The sequence below is a fragment of the Molothrus aeneus genome, chromosome 28 (genome assembly GCF_037042795.1).
Source record: "Molothrus aeneus isolate 106 chromosome 28, BPBGC_Maene_1.0, whole genome shotgun sequence".
NCBI lineage: Eukaryota > Metazoa > Chordata > Aves > Passeriformes > Icteridae > Molothrus > Molothrus aeneus.
The window spans coordinates 2525146-2544807 of NC_089673.1; the positions used below are offsets into that span (position 1 = coordinate 2525146).

Here is a 19662-nt window from a genome sequence, read left to right on the forward strand (position 1 = left end):
ATGAGCTCACTCAGCTGGCCTGGCACGGATGGGCCCAACCTCTGCCACCCCAGCTCTTACTGGGACGGAAATTTCAGAAATAATCTGAGACTTCTCTGCAAAAGTTCAAAGGAAAAGAAAGAGGAATCCAGCAGGAACAGGGCAGGGCTCCGTGGAGCTCAGGAGGTGCTGCTGGTGCTGCCCATGGCCAGGTAGAGGATTTCCTTGTGGAAGTTGGCCTGTGCATTCATCAGGTGGAACAGGTTCAGGAAGCTGCTGTCCTCCTCATCCCTCTCCCCTGGCAGGGCACAGAAAAGGAGGGAAATGAAGGAATTCACCCAGGTAAGGTCAGGAGGTGAATCCCCCTGAGGCAGAGCTCTCAGCAGAGGGAGGCAGCAGCCTGAGCCTTGTGCTGGGTTTATCCTCAGCCCAGGAGGAGCTGAGCTCAGCCTGAGCTTTGTGCTGGGTTTATCCTCAGCCCAGGAGGAGCTGAGCTCAGCCTGAGCTTTGTGCTGGGTTTATCCTCAGCCCAGGAGGAGCTGAGCTCAGCCTGAGCTTTGTGCTGGGTTTATCCTCAGCCCAGGAGGAGCTGAGCTCAGCCTGAGCTTTGTGCTGGGTTTATCCTCAGCCCAGGAGGAGCTGAGCTCAGCCTGAGCTTGTGCTGGGTTTATCCTCAGCCATGGCAGCACAGGAGGAGCTGAGCCCAGACTCCTTCCAGCCTGTCCTGGGACAGACAGGAACAATTGTGAGCCAGGACAAGGAACTGAGCTGAGCTGGGCTGAGCTGAGCTGGGCTGAGCTGGGCTGGGCTGGGCTGGGCTGGGCTGAGCTGGGCTGAGCTGGGCTGGGCTGGGCTGGGCTGAGCTGAGCTGGGTTAGGCTGAGCTGAGCTGGGCTGGGCTGGGCTGGGTTAGGCTGAGCTGGGCTGGGCTGGGCTGGGCTGGGTTAGGCTGAGCTGGGCTGGGCTGGGCTGGGCTGGGTTAGGCTGAGCTGGGCTGGGCTGGGCTGGGCTGGGCTGGGCTGGGCTGGGCTGGGCTGGGCTGGGCTGGGCTGAGCTGAGCTGAGCTGGGCTGGGCTGGGCTGGGCTGGGCTGGGCTGGGCTGAGCTGGGCTGAGCTGAGCTGAGCTGGGCTGGGCTGGGCTGAGCTGGGCTGGGCTGGGCTGGGCTGGGCTGAGCTGAGCTGGGCTGAGCTGAGCTGGGCTGGGCTGGGCTGGGCCGGGCCGGGCTGAGCCGGGCCGGGCCGAGCTGAGCTGGGCTGGGCCGGGCTGAGCTGGGCTGAGCTGAGCTGGGCTGGGCTGAGCTGAGCTGGGCTGGGCTGGGCTGGGCTGGGCTGGGCTGGGCTGGGCTGGGTTAGGCTGAGCTCAGTGAGTGCTCCTCACTCCAGCTCAGCTCCACCATGGTCCCTGAGGCTCCAGCAGGGCTGAGCACAGGCAGCAGCTGCAGCTGGTGCAGCTTTAGGCTCAGCCCAAAAGGGACTTTGGGCCCAGCTTTGTGGTGGGACAGATTTTAAACCACTGTTGGTTTCACCCTCCATGGCACCAGGAATCCCTTAGCAATTTAGTAATTTAAAATAAGTTAAAAATTAATAATAGTAATGTTAATAACAACAACAATATCAATTAATAATCATATATAATAGTAAAATAAATATATAAGAAATAATATAGTAATATAATAATATAAATTATTATTTATAACAATTAAAGAAATATAATCATGATATATAAAATAAATGCATAAGAATATATAACAAATTATATCATATTTTATATATTATTATATATAATAATAAAAATATAGAAAATAATAATAATAATAATAATAATAATAATAATAATAATAATAATAATAATAATAATAATAATAATAATAATAATAATAATAATTCCCAACTATGACATTTGCTTGGTTATTTTTGTTGCCCAGAGCAGCTGGGGCTGCCCCTGCATCCCTGGAAGTTCCAAGGCCAGGTTGGGCAGGGCTTGGAGCAGCCTGGGACAGTGGGAGGTGGCACTGGATGAACTCCAAGGTCCCTTCCCACCCAAAGCATTCTGAAACCCTGGAGATCTGTGATTTTGTGCTCTCCAGCCCTTACCAGCCAGCACTGCCTGCAGCATGTCCATGAGCATGCGGGCAAAGAAGTTCTCCAGGCACTGCAGGAAGTTGTTCCTCTCCCAGGGAGTGCTGAAAACCTTGCAGACCTTCTGCATCATCCTCACTGCCCAGTCCATGCAGTACAGGTCCTTCTCACACACCTGCAGGGCAGAGGAAAAGGGTTTCATGCCCAGTTTTTATGGTGCAAGATCAAATCTTAGCGTTCGCCGCTGGTTCTGCATCACTCGTGCCAAGGCCTGGAAGATCTGGGGCTGTGAGAAGGACACAGAGGTTGTTCTTGCTGGCACAAAGGGAATTCTGAACCTGTGGAAAACCTCCCTGCTGGGGAGACTCCTAAAAAATTCTGTGCCAGAACTGAGAGATGAATGGAACTTTTGGTTTTTGGGTCTTCTTTGCTGTTTATTTTTCTCTTATCAAGAGTTCAGAACTCTGTCTACTCTCTCAGACTTAGGGTACAAAGAGAAGGCACCAAAAGCCACCAGACACACAGGTTCAAGGTCTTTTAAAGCTGTTTTGTCCAATTAACTCTTAGAACATATTTTATTTCTACCTTTACCAATAATTATTTGTCTGTTCATGCAGAATCTGCATTGCAGCTCTTTCAGTGCCACCAGCACTGCAGAAAATGGAGCAGATGAAGAACAAGGAGAAGATCAGACAAGGCCCAAAATCCTCCATCCTGTCTTCTATCCACCTCCATACTAAAACCTCAAAACTCTGAGGTTTCCACCCTGTGATAAACTATCCTACTATCTATTTCACACACAGGAGGTTCCAATTCATCCCAAAGTCTTGGAAGTTTCCTCCATGGGTGAAGGTTAAAAGCAGTGTTCTCCTGGGGCTCAGGACTTCTCAGGACAGGCAGAGAAATATTCCCTGTGCCCTGGCTTCCAACATGACCCTTTTGCTGGTGGTGCTTCTGCTCCTCAGGGATGTGCTGGACAGGGAGCAGAGAGGGGGAAGAGCTTTTCTTACAGCAAAAAGGAAATACAGGTAACGAGGAAAAAAGTATAAATAAAAGATGAGAAATGGTTTTCAATCCCATAAATTAAAGACCAGAGCAAGGGCCTTGAGCAAGGGCTGCCCCAGACTGGGCTAGGTGGGATGTCTGCCTCAAATCTCCTTTCAGCTGCTGTTTGCCTTAAAATTGACTTTTTGCACCTTGCAATGGGGTGGTTTTGGTTCCACGGCACAAGGACCTGGAGGAGAGAGCAGCTCCCATCCCAAGTGAAAATCAGAAACGCAGCTCCTGGCTGGGTTTATCCCTGCAGTGTGGGGGGAAAATTTTCCAGCCTGAGGCAGCAAATGTGGGGCAGAGAGGCTGAGCTGTACTCACCAGAACCATGAAGACCATGAGCCTGGCCAGCTCCACAGCTCTGCCATTCACAGCTTTGCTGGCCATGAAGGTGAAGCAGATGCTGTTCCCACTGAGGAGCAGCAGGCGAGCGTTGTTCTCCATCAGCCACTCCTGGGGAACCACTTCAGAGCGGGGGGAGAGAGGATTTCAGTCACCTGAAATTTCTAGAAATCCATTTCCATTGTGGGAAATGGATTTCTAGCAAATTCTCAGACCTTGACAGAAGCTTTACATAGTGTGTGTTTGGGTGTGAGCTTTGAGATAAGAAATGTTAACTTAGAAATGCTCTAATAATGCTAAAATAAGATAGATATTGTTGAGAGAGAAATGGAACTAGAAAAAAATAAATAAGACCAGATATTTTAGAGAAATAGAACTATGAAAGGTGTATTGTACCAAGACCCACAAGGAGTAATTTTAGATAATCAGCTTTAAGACATTTACAATATAGTGTGACTAAAGCTGATAGGGTAAAAAACATTTATAGTGTATTGTAATTAAGAAATAGCTTCTGATTGTGATGGCATGAATTATAACATCTGTATTGTCTCACCCTTCTCATGAAAGTTAAAATAGAATAAAAAGTTTTTAAAACACCTCTCAGTTACCCCATCTCTGGGTCAGAAAAGGGTAAAGTCCAACAGCCTCTGAGCAGAAAGGGAGCAGTGAAATTGCACCAATAATCCCCACCAGGCATGGTCAGAGCTCTCCACACCAACTCTGGGACACAACCTCAGCCAAAACTCTCAGTGCAGCTGGTAAAAATGCTCAGGGGAATTTTGCCTGAGCAAATTCATGTTTGGACAATGTTCCCTGAATAATTCGAGGCAAGATTTGACTTTTAAAGGTTTGCATGGGTTCTTTAAAGATTTCTCCATGGGGAAAGACAGCCTGGATGTATAAAACAAACTGGGTTTGTCTCAGCCCAGCCTGGCTCCACAGTGTGATGACTTTTCCAGCTAAGCCACAGCTACTGAGAGGAATTTTGCAGCACACAGCTGGTTTGGAGGATGTGAGGATCCATAATCCCAGGGATTAATGAAAAAGGCAAAAACACACCTGACAGCTCATCCACAAGACTGATAACATCATCTGCTGTCCATTCTCTAGCTTCTGTACCATAGAGCAGCTTAATTGCATCAGCTAAACCCTTCAGACTGGTCTCATCTGTTGGTCCTTCTATCATTTTCTGCCAGACCACGTGTCCTGGGTGATATATCAATCACAACTGCTGGTAAGTGACAGTTTTCAAACAAGGAAGGTGCTAAACTGAGCCTCACAGCAGAGGCAGAGGAGAGGAATTCAGGTGCCACCATTGAGGCTTTGTGATTATTTTCCATCTGTCATTTCAGCAGGGACAGTGAGTCCAATGTAAAGAAACTCAGGTTGAATAATTAAGTGAGAAAATGTGCTTTCCTTCAGGGAAATGGGTGCTTGAGATGGATTTGAGTCAAGTCTCCTCAAGCAGGGGAGAAGAGAGGAACAGAGGTGTAATTTAATTTCTTCATTGAATTGTAACTTACATGTGTGTTTGTGTGTATAATTTAGTTATTTCCTGTATGTTAGTGAGTGTTTTGTGTGTATAATCTATTTATTTCCTGTATGTTAGTGAGTGTTTTGTGTGTATAATTTAGTTATTTCCTGTATGTTAGTGAGTGTTTTGTGTGTATAATTTAGTTATTTCCTGTATGTTAGTGTTTTGTGTGTATAATCTATTTATTTCCTGAATGTTAGTGAGTGTTTTGTGTGTATAATTTAGTTATTTCCTGAATGTTAGTGAGTGTTTTGTGTGTATAATTTAGTTATTTCCTGTATGTTAGTGAGTGTTTTGTGTGTATAATTTAGTTATTTCCTGTATGTTAGTGAGTGTTTTGTGTGTATAATCTATTTATTTCCTGTATGTTAGTGAGTGTTTTGTGTGTATAATTTATTTATTTCCTGTATGTTAGTGAGTGTTTTGTGTGTATAATTTAGTTATTTCCTGTATGTTAGTGAGTGTTTTGTGTGTATAATCTATTTATTTCCTGTATGTTAGTGATGCCTGGCTGAGCAGAACAGTTTTTTCCCAGGTAATGCAATGGTTCCAATGGGTTCAGATGGACAGAGGGCAGGTTCAGACTGGGTCTTGGGAAGGAATTCCTTCCCTCCCTTCCTCATGGGAGGATCCTCTGAGGGTAAACAAAAGTTGATTTAGGAACTGCTTAGTTCACATTGTAGCCTGTAGGTATCTATGGTTTAAAAATATAAGCTATGCATTTCTTTGGCATTTCCCTTTGGCTTTGAAACTCCAACTTTTCTATCCCTTGCAGTTCACAAGCTAATTTTTTCTGTGTCATGTAATACAGAAAAGAAATCTAGTTTAGTACTGAAACCATAATGACCTTTCTTAAACCAAGTAGTGTTACAATTCAACATTTCAGGTACTGTATACAGCATTCCACCAAATTTAACAAAGACATGCCCACCTTAGCAGAGATTTTTTTTTTAATGTATGGTGAGGGGCTGCAATGGATTGCCCAGGCTGCCCCATCCCTGCAAGTGTCCCAAGCCAGGCTGGACAGGGTTTGGAGCACCCCACGCTGCTTTGGGACAGTGGGAGGTGTCCCTGCCCATGGCAGGGGTGGCACCGGATGAGCTTTAACATCCCTTCCACCCCAGCCCGTCCCACAACTCCACGATTCCAACACGATCCCATTTTTTGGGCCTTTCCTGCCCGAAGATCTCCTCCCGGGGGCGCAGCCTTTGCTCACCATCGCGGGAGGACACGGGCCCGAAGATGATGTAGAGCAGGCGGGCCTGGTTCACCATGGGCCAGGGCTTGAGGATGCGGGTGAGCCAAAAGGCGGAGTCGCTGCGGCGGCTCCCGGGCGACAGCAGCACCCCCCGGCAGAACAGGCGGATCCGCAGCTCCAGCCGCCGGGCACTGCCTGCAAAACCGGCCGGGGTCAGCGATTCCCCGGCCCCGATCCCTGCAAAAAGCACGGCTTCTTCGTAGGGAGGGAAAGGAGGGGGTTTGGGACGTGTTTCATTCGGGTTTTGTCTCTTGCTTCCCGAGTTTGGGTGTTCTGGCCTAATTCAGGGGGTGGGATATGTGGGTGCAGCCTCTGGGGTTTGGTTCCTGGGGTTTGGCAATGGGAGGAAGGGTGGTGTGGGTGGAATGTTCCTCAGAAATGATCAAAGCAATCCAAGCAATCCCTTGTTCTGAGGAGCAAGGGAACAAAGCAATTTCTCCCTTGAGAAATTCTCAAGAGGAATGGGAGAAATGGGAGAATCTCTTGATAGGCATTAGTCCCATCACTGCTGGGGTTCAGAAATGTTAAACCTCGCTTTTTATTGCTTCATTTTATTCCTCATTTTTATCTCTAACTCCTCACCCATCGATTTCATCGCTGTAGGGTAGGAAAGACTCAAACCCACAATTGATGTGTAGACACAAGTGAGGCTTTGGATCGATGATTTAGGGATGATTTAAAATCCCTACAGACCTCTCCAGACAGATCATTTCAGAGACAAAAGCATTTCCATCTGCTCTTGGGGAGGAATTTCCATCAGGGGAACCCCAGAACTGCTGGAGACGCCCACAGAACTCTCAGCAGAGTCAGGAGACAAAACCACCCTGAATCCCACAACCAAGAGCCATTTCCAGGCTGGCATTTTTGGGTTTTTGGGGGCTGTGCTGGGCAATTTTTGGGGGATTTTGGGGCTGCTGGCTGCTCGGAGTCACCTGGTTTGCTGCTGACAACCGTCTGCACCTTCCGGGCTAAATTGCTGAGCTCCCAGAGGAAGTTGAACACCCGGTGGCACTCGAGCTCATCCCAGCCCGCGGTCAGCATCTGCAGGGGAGGGAAAATGGGCTGAAAACGAGGAGGTTGGGGAGAAATTCCCTTCCCAATGCCAGGGCTCCCAGCAGATAAACGCGATTTTATCCTGCACAGTCTCAGGAGAGGGAGGGAAGGGTCATACCTGAGTGGGGGTGCTTAAGGACTTGTGCTAAAATTGGCCAGAAAATAAACTTTATAACGTGATTTGAAGCATTAGAAAACAGAGATTCATCAGGTGCTTAAGGATTTTATACGAAAATTGGCCAGAAAAGAAACTTTCTAACATGATTTGAAGCATTAGAAAGCAGAGATTCATCAGGTGGTGCTTAAGGATTTGATACTAGAATTGGCCAGAAAAGAAATTTTCTAACATGATTTGGAGCATTAGAAAGCAGGGATTCATTGGGTGGGGCTTAAGGATTTGATATTAAAATTGGCCAGAAAATAAACTTTATTACATGATTTGAAGCATTAGAAAGCAGAGATTCATCGGGTGGGGCTTAAGGATTTGATACTAAAATTGGCCAGAAAAGAAATTTTCTAACATGATTTGAAGCATTAGAAAGCAGGGATTCATCAGGTGGTGCTTAAGGACTTGTATTAAAATTGGCCAGAAAAGAAACTTTATTACATGATTTGAAGCATTAGAAAGAAACTTTCTAACATGATTTGGAGCATTAGAAAGCAGAGATTCATCAGGTGGTGCTTAAGGATTTGATATTAAAATTGGCCAGAAAATAAACTTTCTAACATGATGTGAAGCATTAGAAAGCAGAGATTCATCAGGTGCTTAAGGATTTGTACTAAAATTGGCCAGAAAATGAACTTTCTAACATGATTTGAAGCATTAGAAAGCAGGGATTCATCAGCCTGATGCCTCCCAGAAATCAAAAACTGCTGAGAGTGTCCCAAAATCTGATTTGTGGCTGTGATGTGGAAGGGATTTGCTACAAAATGTCCCAGCACTAATAATCACCTGCTCTTCTAAGAGAGGATTTTAATTTTTATATTTGGTTTACATCCATTTGAAGCTACCACACACAGAAAGTATTCTGGCCTTTGTTGTGTGGAGCCATTTCCCTGGAAATTAAAGCATTTCTGCTCTTGACCTGTGAATTTGGGGCTGTGGGATAAAATTCTCCCTTTTCCCCCTGTTTTCTTAGGGAATAAATTGCTAATTTAAAAAAACCCAGACTGGCTGGGAGTGAAATCCAGGCCAAGAAATCCTCAGCAACTTGAAAGAAAACCAGAAAGAAAACCCAGAGAACTGGATGAATAAACACCCCAAACCACTCCAAAAAAAAAAATCAGTTTGTACTTTAAAAAAATCTTGCAAAACACAGGTTAATTTAGAAAAAAAAAAGCCTGAATTTTCTTTTTTTAAAATTAATTTTACTTGCCTTGTGTGCATGGGGATACTGTACCTGTAAGAAAACCCCATAGCACTGCAGCCCCAGGCAGTGCAGGGGACTGGCACAACCATTCAGCTTGAAACAGGAAACCTGCAAGTGCAAACAGCAGTGGGTTGGTCCTAATTAGCCAATTTTTAATTGCAGTGATTGGAAATTCTCAATTCAGAGAGGTGCAGAAGGATTCCCTGGTTTTGGGAGTGAGGGGAATGTTGTGGGAATGAGTTGTTGGAATGGGTTATGGCAGCTGCTTTAGGGGTTGGAGTCAAAAGTGGGGGTGTGCAAAAGGGTTTGGGGAAGAAAAACCCCAATTTTCAGGGAGGAAAAAGCCCCATTTTCAGGAAGGAAAAGCCCCAGTTTTCAGGGAGGAAACCCCCAATTTCAAGGAGGAAAAAACCCAATTTTCAGGGAGCCAAACTCACATTTTCAGGGAGCCAAACTCCCATTTTCAGGGAGGAAACCCCCAATTTTCAGGGAGCAAAACTCCCATTTCAGGGAGAAAAACCCCAATTTTCAGGGAACCAAACCCCCAATTTCAAGGAGGAAAAAACCCAATTTTCAGGGAGCCAAACTCCCATTTTCAGGGAGGAAAAAGCCAATTTTCAGGGAGGAAAAAACCCAATTTTCAGGGAGGAAAAAACCCAATTTTCAGGGAGCAAAAGCCCCAATTTTCAGGGAGGAAACCCCAATTTTCCCTAAAATTCCATGAATTTCCCCCTGGATGGAGCAAATAATCCATGGATATCTCATGCATAATCCATGGAGTTCCCCCTTGGATGCAGCAAATAATCCATGGGTATCTCATGGATAATCCATGGAATTCCCCTCTGGATGGAGCAAATAATCTGTGGATATCTCATGGTTAATCCATGGAATTCCCCTTGGATGGAGCAAATAATTCATGGATATCTCATGGATAATCCATGGAATTCCCCCTTGGATGGAGCAAATAATTCATGGATATCTCGTGGATAATCCATGGAATTCCCCCTTGGATGGGCCAAATAATCCATGGGTATCTCATGGATAATCCACGGAATTCCCCTTTGGATGGAGCAATAATTCATGGATATCCTGTGGATAATCCATGGAATTCCCCTTGGATGGAGCAAATAATTCATGGATATCTCACGGATAATCCATGGAATTCCCCTTTGGATGGAGCAAATAATCCATGGATATCTCATGGATAATCCATGGAATTTCCCCTGGATGGGCCAAATAATCCATGGATATCTCATGGATAATCCAAGGAATTCCCCCTTGGATGGAGCAAATAATCCATGGATATCTCATGGATAATCCATGGAATTCCCCCTTGGATGGAGCAAATAATTCATGGATATCTCATGGATAATCCATGGAATTTCCCCTGGATGGACCAAATAATCTGTGGATATCTCATGGATAATCCAAGGAATTCCCCTTTGGATGGACCAAATAATTCATGGATATCTCATGGATAATCTATGGAATTCCCCCTTGGATGGGCCAAATAATCTGTGGGTATCCTGTGGATAATCCGTGGAATTCCCCCTTGGATGGAGCAAATAATTCATGGATATCTCGTGGATAATCCATGGAATTCCCCCTGGATGGGCCAAATCTCTAATTTGCAGGATGTGTTCTAGCCAGGGCCTTGCTTTCCCAAGATAGTTTAGGGTTTTCCAGCCTTTAGGATGTTTGGTCTCCTGGCCTAACCCAATACCAGGACTAAGCTGAGTTATCAGATTTAAGGAATTACAAGCATGCATGCTAAGAATACTTAGAGTTCTATAAAGAATATAAAGAAAATATTTATTATAATAATAAAATTAAATAATAATATTATATTAAATAATATAATAAAAATAATAAATTTATAATATTTATAGAATATAATAAAATATTTACATAAAAATAATAATATTATATAATAAAAACTAAAATAATAATATAAAACTAAAGATAATATCATTATTAATATTAAATTAATATTTAAATTAATAACATAAAAAGTTTAAATAAAATTTTACTTTTTTTTTTAAATAACGAGTTTTCATTTAAAAATTAATACAAGAAAATTTAATAGAATTTAATAACAAGAGTTTTATGAAAGGGATATAAAAGAAAAGGCCAAAAAAAATTAAAATTTGGCAACAGACTTACCCCTGAGAGCACCTTGTGCACATACTTGAGCCTGTCCCTGGTGGGCAGCAGCAGGGTGCACCTCTTGAGCAGCAGCCCTGGGGCAACAAAAACAGCTCTGGGGGTGCCCAGACACTGCTGGAGCATCCTCAGGAAAAAAAATGAAATAAATGTGGGCACAGAGAAAAAGCTGCTGTGGGGAGAGATGTGGGACTCCAGGTGGCTCTTCAAAATCTGGACATTGGGATTGTTCAAGCAGTCACAGGTTGGGGCTGCGGTTATAGGCAAGTTTTCAGGGGGGAAAAAACAAGTTTTCATGGAGAAAAAAGGCAATTTTCAGGGAGAGGAAACCCCAATTTTCAGGGAGGAAAAAGCCCAATTTTGAGGGGGGAAAATCCCAAATTTTCAGGGAGGAAAAGCCCAATTTTCAGGGAGGGAAAAGCCCAATTATGAGGGGGGGAAATCCCAAAATTTCAGGGAGGAAAAACCAAAATTTTCAAGGAGGAAAAGCCAAAATTTTCAGGGAGGAAAAGCCTCAATTTTTAGGGAGGAAAAGCCAAATTTTCAGGGAGGAAAAACCCCAATATTCAGGGAAGAAGAAGCCAAATTTTCAGGGAGGAAAAACCCCAATTTTCAGGGAGGAAAACTCCCATTTCAGGGAGGAAAAAGCCCAAAGGTCAGGGAGGAAAAGCCAAAATTTTCAGGGAGGAAAAGCCCCAGTTTTCAGGGAGGAAAAAGCCCAGTTTTGAGGGGGGAAATCCCCAATTTTCAGGGAGGAAAAGCCCCAATATTCAGGGAGGAAGAAGCCAAATTTTCAGAGAGGAAAAAGCCCAATTTAGAGGGGGCAAAATCCCAAATTTTCAGGGAGGAAAAGCCTCAATTTTTAGGGAGGAAAAACCTCAAAGTTCAGGGAGGAAAAGCCCAATTTTCAAGGAGGAAAAGCCCAAATTTTCAGGGAGGAAAGACCCCAATATTCAGCGAGGAAAATGCCCAATTTTCAGGGAGAAAAAAGCCCACTTTTCAGGGAGGAAAAGCCCCAATTTTCAGGGAGAAAAAGCCCAGTTTTCAAGGAGGAAAGACCCCAATATTCAGGGAGAAAAAGCCCCAGTATTCAGCGAGGAAAAGCCAAAATTTTCAGGGAGAAAAAAACCAAATTTTCAGGAAGGAAAAAGCCAAAATTTTCAGGGAGGAAAAAGCCCAATTTCGAGGGAGGAAAAAGCCCAAGAGTTCAGAGAGGAAAAGCCCCAATTCTCAGGGAGGAAAAATCATTATATTTAAATATATAAAAATAAAAAAATAAATATTTTAGTTTTATATCTGTAAATAAAAAAAAAAAAAATATATATATATATAAAACTTGTCTATATATAACTATAGGCTAGTTATAGACATAACTAGCTGCACTTATAGGCAAAGCTTGAAATTCCTTCATGTAAAACACAGCAGAGAAGGAAATTTATTCTCCTTTTTGGGATGTCAGAGTCTGGAGCTCATTATCCTGAGGAACAGCTGGTTGTTGAGCAGAATTTCTTCTACACTCCTGACAGAAACTGGGTTAACAGCTTGCACTCAAAGCCTTTCACCAGAATAAAATATATATATACTGCTTGTTAATTAATCAAGGCATCCTCTGAAAAGCTTGGAATTTCCCAGGGGAAAGAAACAAAATAAAAAAATAAAAATTTTCTCCAGATTTGGAAAAAAAAAAAAATCCTACAAACTCAATTTTATTTTTTTTTCCCCAAGGTCAGAAAGTGGATTTGCTGTGGTTCTGAAGTGACTCTTGCCTGGCTCAGAGGTGGCAGCATTCCTGCAGCCAGCCCTCATTTATTCATCAGCCTCAGATCTGCCCCAAAGCTCAGCCAAATCCATTTTTATGGACTAGGTCAGGTTTGGACAGCACTCCCTGAGGAGCAGCTGACCCAGGGGCTTGGGACACCCAGAAGAGGCAGGAAAAACAGGATTTTTCCCAAAAATCAGACATTTTGGGATGCCCAGAAGAGGCAGGAAAAACAGGATTTTTTTCCATAAAACAAAAATTTTGGGACACCCAGAGAAGGCACCACAAGCAGGGTTTTTCCCTAACTCGGAGGCTTTGGGACACCCAGAAGAGGCAGGAAAAACAGGATTTTTTTTCCCTAAATCAGTAATTTTGGGATGCCCAGAGAGGGGGGACACACAGGCTTTTTTCCATAAATCAGAAACTTTGGGATGCCCAGAAGAGACAGGAAAACCAGGATTTTTTTCCCATAAATCAGAAATTTTGGGACACCCAGAAGAGGCAGGAAACACAGGAATTTTTTTTCCCTAAATCAGTAATTTTGGGACACCCAGAAGAGGCAGGACACACAGAATTTTATCCAAAAATCAGTCATTTTGGGACACCCAGAGAAGGGGGGACACACAGGTTTTTTCCCATAAATCAGAAACTTTGGGATGCCCAGAAGAGGCAGGAAAACCAGGATTTTTTTCCCATAACTCACAAATTTTGGGACACCCAGAGAAGGCAGGACAAGCAGGGTTTTTTCCCGAACTCAGAGGCTTTGGGATGCCCAGAAGAGGCAGGAAAAACAGGATTTTTTTTCCATAAATCAGAAATGTTGGGACACCCAGAGAAGAGGGGACATGCACATTTTTTTCCATAAACCAGAAATTTTGGGACACCCAGAAGAGGCAGGACACACAGAATTTTATCCAAAAATCAGTCATTTTGGGACACCCAGAGAAGGGGGGACACACAGGCTTTTTCCCATAAATCAGAAACTTTGGGATGCCCAGAAGAGACAGGAAAACACAGGATTTTTTTCCCATAAATCAGAAATTTTGAGACACCCAGAAGAGGCAGGAAACAGGAATTTTTTTCCATAAGTCAGAAATTTTGGGACACCCCGAGAAGTGGGGACACACAGGGTTTTTTCCCATAAATCAGAAACTTTGGGATGCCCAGGAGAGGCAGGAAACACAGGATTTTTTTTTCCATAAAACAAAAATTTGGGACACCCAGAAGAGGCAGGAAACACAGGATTTTTTTTTCCTAAATCAGTAATTTTGGGACACCCAGAAGAGGCAGGAAACACAGGATTTTTTTTTTCCACAAATCAGAAATGTTGGGACACCCAGAAGAGGCAGAACACACAGGATATTTTTTTCCATAAAACAAAAATTTGGGGACACCCAGAAGAGGCAGGAAACATAGGAATTTTTTTTCCTAAATCAGTAATTTTGGGACACCCAGAAGAGGCAGGAAACACAGGATTTTTTTTCCCTAAATCAGTAATTTTGGGACACCCAGAAGAGGCAGGACACACAGAATTTTTTTTTCCTAAATCAGTAATTTTGGGACACCCAGAAGAGGCAGGAACACCCAGGAATTTTTTCCGTAACTCAGAAATTCTGGAAGAATTCCAGGCAATTCCTCAGTGCTGGAAGGGATCCTTTTGCTCCTTTATTATTTTTATTTTTTTTTTGACCACACCCTCAGCATTCTCCTATTAACCCACACTGTTGGGAGCAGTTTTGCTCTCACCTAGAGCTCTGTAGTGCTCCAGGATGGAGGCTCCCTCTCTCCTGGCAGGGAGCTCCTGGTGGAAATCCTGCAGCAGCAGCCGGCGGCTCCCGGAGGAGGTGGAGATGTAATGAATGAGGCGGCCGCTGATGGTTTTGGACACCATGCTCAGCATGCTGATGTCCTTCACTGCAAAAACAAAGCCCAGGACGCTCCTAAATCCCCTCAGCACGGGAAAAATGCTGCTCGCCGGTCAATGGCTCCTTCTGGCTGCAAAAAAGCAGTCAGTGTCTCCTTCTGCAAGGGCAAGGGATGAGGTTTATAAATTAAATTGATTCATGTTGGTCTGCTTGGCCAGCAAAGTGGAGTAATTAGAAACTGCCAGATCTAAGGAGTAATTTTCATATTTGATAGGCAAATTTTCATATTTGCTGTCAGCTCCAAACAACTCTTAAAGGAAAGAAAAGCCCTTAGTCACAAGTTTAGGGAGTAGAATCTAAGGGGTTGGGGATAAAACCTTGTGCTGACCTTATTCCACCACCCCTGCTCCTCATAGTACAGATAATTCTATTATACACTACAAAATTTCTTTAAGCAGAGGGAACTAAATAACTTGATGGACTGCAAAAATTCTCATCTGTTTTTTCATCTCATCTCAAGATTATCTAACTTGTTCTTTAAAGATCTCCAGAGATGGGAAGACCAACACAGAGTTATATGCTACTTCCTGATTTTTCACAATATTCTTTCTCACTGTCATTCAAACCTATAAATCTGAGCCATTAAAAAAGTAATCCTGTAGGTTTGGGTTGGGTTTTTTCTATTAGGTGAGCAACACCATTTTCTTCAGTTTTTTCCTATATAATATATTTTCTTATGTTTCTATTTGGTGTTCTGTCCACAGCCTCCTCACTTGTCCCACTTCTTTCTTGAAGAGTGGTGCTTAGCACTGGGCAACAGCTGCTGGACCTAAAATACCTGGTAAGATTGTCACTAAGTTCAAATAGGTTGTTAAATATATATTGGTCAAATCTCATTGCAGTTTTGGTCAGTTGTTCTTTTTCAATCCTTAAAAAGGTGAAAATTCAGAGTTGAAGTCCTATAAAATTATTTTAACTACTTAAAAGTGACAATATTTAAAATAATAAATCAAATATATACACGGCAATTTGCAGATATTGCTGTTTCTGCTCAGGCCCTCACCTGAGAGATAATTCAGCACCATTTGGAAGATCTCCAAGGGAAGGCTTTGGAAATCCCCCAGCGCTGACAGAGCTGGGGAATCCCTGCCCGGGCTGGGGCCGGAGCGGCGGCGGCTCCGCCTCTGCCTCTGCCTGGGCACCGAGGCGCTGCCGCTCCCCGCGCTCGAGGTCATTGTCCCCGCGCTCCCATGCACCGAACCTGGAGAAAAACAACCAAAAATAGATCCAAGTCTGATTTTCTGAGGAGGAAAAGGCTCCCAGAAGGAGGAAATGACTCCCTTGGAGTGTGCGTGTGTGTGGGATAAACTGCTTGGATTCAGTGAAAGCAATTTGCTAAATAACTTTGAGTACATAAAGAATGTGTTCTAAATAATAATAATAATAATAATAATAATAATAATAATAATAATAATAATAATAATAATAATAATAATAATAATTATTATTATTATTATTATTATTATTATTATTATTATTATTATTATTATTATTATTATTATTATTATTATTATTATTATTATTATTATATAATATAATATAATATCTATAAAATATATATAAATATAATATAATAATTATTACTAATTATTACTATTACTATTATATATAATAATATATATAATATAATATAATATAATATAATATAATATAATATAATATAATATAATATAATATAATATAATATAATATAATATAATATAATATAATATAATATAATATAATATAATATATAAAAATATATATAAATATAATATAATAATTATTACTATTACTATTACTATTACTATTATATATAATAATATATATAAATATAATATAATAATAGTAATAGTAATCGTAATAATAATAATAATAATAATAATAATAATAATAATAATTATTATTATTATTATTATTACTACTATTATTATTACTACTATTATTATTATTATCGTTATCGTTATCGTTATCATTAATTAATTTTATTATTAATAATAATTTATAGTTATTATAATATATAATAAGAATAATAAATATATAAAATAAATAAATAATTTTATATATTCTATAATATAATTATTATGGAATATTGTTTACAATATAATATATGTTTATAATAGACTATATATTATATAATGTATATAAAATATATATTATATAATATATATTGTTTACAATATAATATATATTTATAATATATATTATATAATGTATATAAAATATATATTATATAATATATATAAAAATATATTATATTATATATATCATTATACTATTCTATAGTATACTACAGTATAGAATAGTATAATAATATTTAATATAATATTTAGTATATGAATAATAAGTAAATTTACATTTAAGATTATAACTAATATTAAATATATCATCATGCTTCATAATCATTTATAATAAAAATTTATTGTGCTGAAATGTAAATATTTTCTGGGGAAATGGAGGGTTCAGCTGATTTTGGGGTGAGGAAGAGACAAAAGCACTGAGGGCACAGAAAGTGAAGGAAACAGCTCTGGAAGGGAATTTTTGGGGAATTCCATGTGAGGCTACAAGCTACAGTAATTAACAACATCACTTTGATTTGTCACACTAATTATTCAACAGAACCCCAAAATTCCAGGGCTGTTATTGAAAGGATCATCCCTGTTCCTTTAGAGTGATAATTCCTGATTGTGCAGGGCCAAAGCAAAGATTAAAAGCACCAAAATGATGCTTCAAACCCTTCGTTTCCTGCAGCACCGAGTTGGTGCAAGGCTTAATTTAATCTCATGTATAAAAATATATAATGTAAAAAGAATTATGGACAAAAATAATGATACAAAAATAAATTATGATACAATATGATACAAAAATAAATTATGCAGCGTTGCCCCGAGAAAATGTCAGTGTTTTTCCAAAATCATGAGGAGCTGCAATGAGCTCGGAAAGCATCAATAAATCAGATTATTTGCTTCACCTCCTGGGTTTTGAGTGTCTAGAACAGCCACACTTCACAATTCAGGCAACACTGGGCATTGCTGTGCCTTGAATTTCTGTTCTAGCAGAGATTTTTCACCCTGGTCCCTGATTCCAGCAGCTGAGGCTCTGTGGGCACTGCCAAGTGCTGGGGGTGATTCCAGGAAAAATTCTCCCTGAGAACGGCCCCCATTGTTCCCGGGATTAAAAATGTACAAAATGCCAGACAACAAACTCCAAACATCCTCCCTGTTTATTATCAAACAGCTCCAGCCAGACTCTGATATCCCACGGAGGGGAAATGACCACAATGGGGGCTCTGTTTGTGCAGAGAAATGGGGGAATTTTGGGAATTTTGGATCTGGGGAGACTGGGAATTGGATATTTAAGGGATTTTTAATGTCATTTGGAACGTTTTTAATTTAGCTGTGGGATATTTCTGGCTTGCTAAAGCGGCAGAAAACTTTCACAGAGCTTGGGAGGAAATGTGACTGCTGCTAAAATTAGTGGGTCTAGGATTTTAGGAGGGAAAGTTGATAAAACACCTTGAAGAAAAATCATCCATAAATAAAATGATATTAAAAAAATCTTATATTTTAAATGCAAGGATTTTTTTCACACAGAATTGTGGATTCCATATAAATTCCTTGTGTGCCACATAAAAATCAACCCATTCCCTCTTTATGACCAGGCACCACTAAACTTGGCCAAATCTGGTGCAGATTTCTGATCCAGGCTTTAGAAATAAAGTTGCAATCCTAAAATACTTTCTTCTCTTCCCACTCTCCTTTCTGCCCGGAGCTGGGGGGATTTGTGGGATCTTTCAGTGATTTTTTTTTTTTTAATCTTACCTTGGCTCTCCAGTTGTGGAAGGAAAAAATTTTGCCACCAGCGAGGTATTTGGCAAGGATTTGTCTAATATTTGTCTGTTTCTGTCCAATCTGGTCAAAGTTAAATCGATTATCACTGTTTTAATGCGGAACAGAGCTAGATAAAATTAGTGTAAATAAAAACGAGTGCAAACAGCCACTTTTAAAGCCTTTTCTGAAAGCTCCCGTTTGCTTCCTCTTTGACTGAATGTGAGTTTTTTTTATTTCTTAGGGAGTTGAGCCAGAGCGGGGCAATGGGCTGTGCATCTCCATCTGCTGCTGGGACACCAGTGTTTGGAGAACTGCTTAATCCACACTGGAAATTGAAAGGTAAACGTTAAATATTTAACAAGCTAAACTCATAATATTAGCTAAGAAGGGTCATCTTATTTGTGGCTATAAACTAATTTGTTTACAAGGCAGAAAGCATCAACTTCCACCCATGTTGCTCCTTAAGCAGTTGCTAAACTCCTGCTAATGGATGCAATTTAGCCCTGATATTTCTCGGAGCCCTGTGTTAGCATTTGGCAAACATTTATTGCAAAAAAGGTGTTTACTCTGGAGATTGGTTTGGGATGTTTCCCTTTCCCTTCCTGATCACCAGGAGCATAAAACCAATGGCTTTGAATATTAACCCCATGGGGGTTTTCATTTGTTTTTCCTGATTTTCTCCTGTCTTTTGTGGTATAAAAAAGAAATAAAATAGAGTGGAAGAAAATAAAAGTAAATAAAATAATAATTTTCAAGTAGAAGCTGAAATGGGGGATGACAAACCTTAGAGCACTGAGTGCACCCATGGAGTTACCTTGTTACCCTTAACCTACACTGAAAATTTTTGTTTGAAAAGAGTGGTTTTATTTACAATAAAGGCTCTGTGTAAGACTGATGGTGTAAATTGGTCCCAAAACCTCCTAAACTGGAGAATAATGTGAGTATAAAGCAGAGCTGAGGGTTCCTGGCCTTGTTGATGGTGGCCAGGTTGTGGTGTGAGGGGACTGGCTCCCAACAGAGGAGGAAAACACTAAGAATGGTCCCTTTTTCCCTCACTTCAGCCTGGATTTGCTCCTCAAGCTTCAATATTTGATGAATTTTGTTATTTTGGATTATTTTTGGCTTTTTGCCTGTGGTTTTGGGTCAGATTTGGATGGGCTATGACCTTTAGGCCAAAGGATGGGCCAGGCTGTGTCCTCTGCCATGACCCCTCTCCCCCAAGCTACCAAACTTTGTGGCTAAAGGGCTGAAATGGGGAATCTGCACCCCAAAACCTACAGAAAATTAACAGAGGATGTCTCACAGTTGATGATACTCACACAAAACACTTTATCAGCTGTTT

At 41.3% G+C, this 19662-nt stretch overlaps 1 protein-coding gene across 1 annotated transcript; it reads right to left on the reverse strand.

Annotated features, from left to right (window-relative positions):
* Positions 1-158: 158 nt before the first annotated feature.
* FBXO47 (F-box protein 47) lies at positions 159-15686 on the reverse strand. The gene is made up of 10 exons (XM_066567068.1): positions 15515-15686; positions 14333-14500; positions 10828-10904; positions 8695-8772; positions 7174-7282; positions 6200-6376; positions 4509-4655; positions 3429-3571; positions 2073-2232; positions 159-277 (listed from the first exon to the last, which is right to left on the reverse strand). Exons 1-10 carry the CDS (start codon positions 15684-15686, stop codon positions 159-161), a joined length of 1350 nt encoding a protein of 449 aa, XP_066423165.1.
* Positions 15687-19662: the final 3976 nt, after the last annotated feature.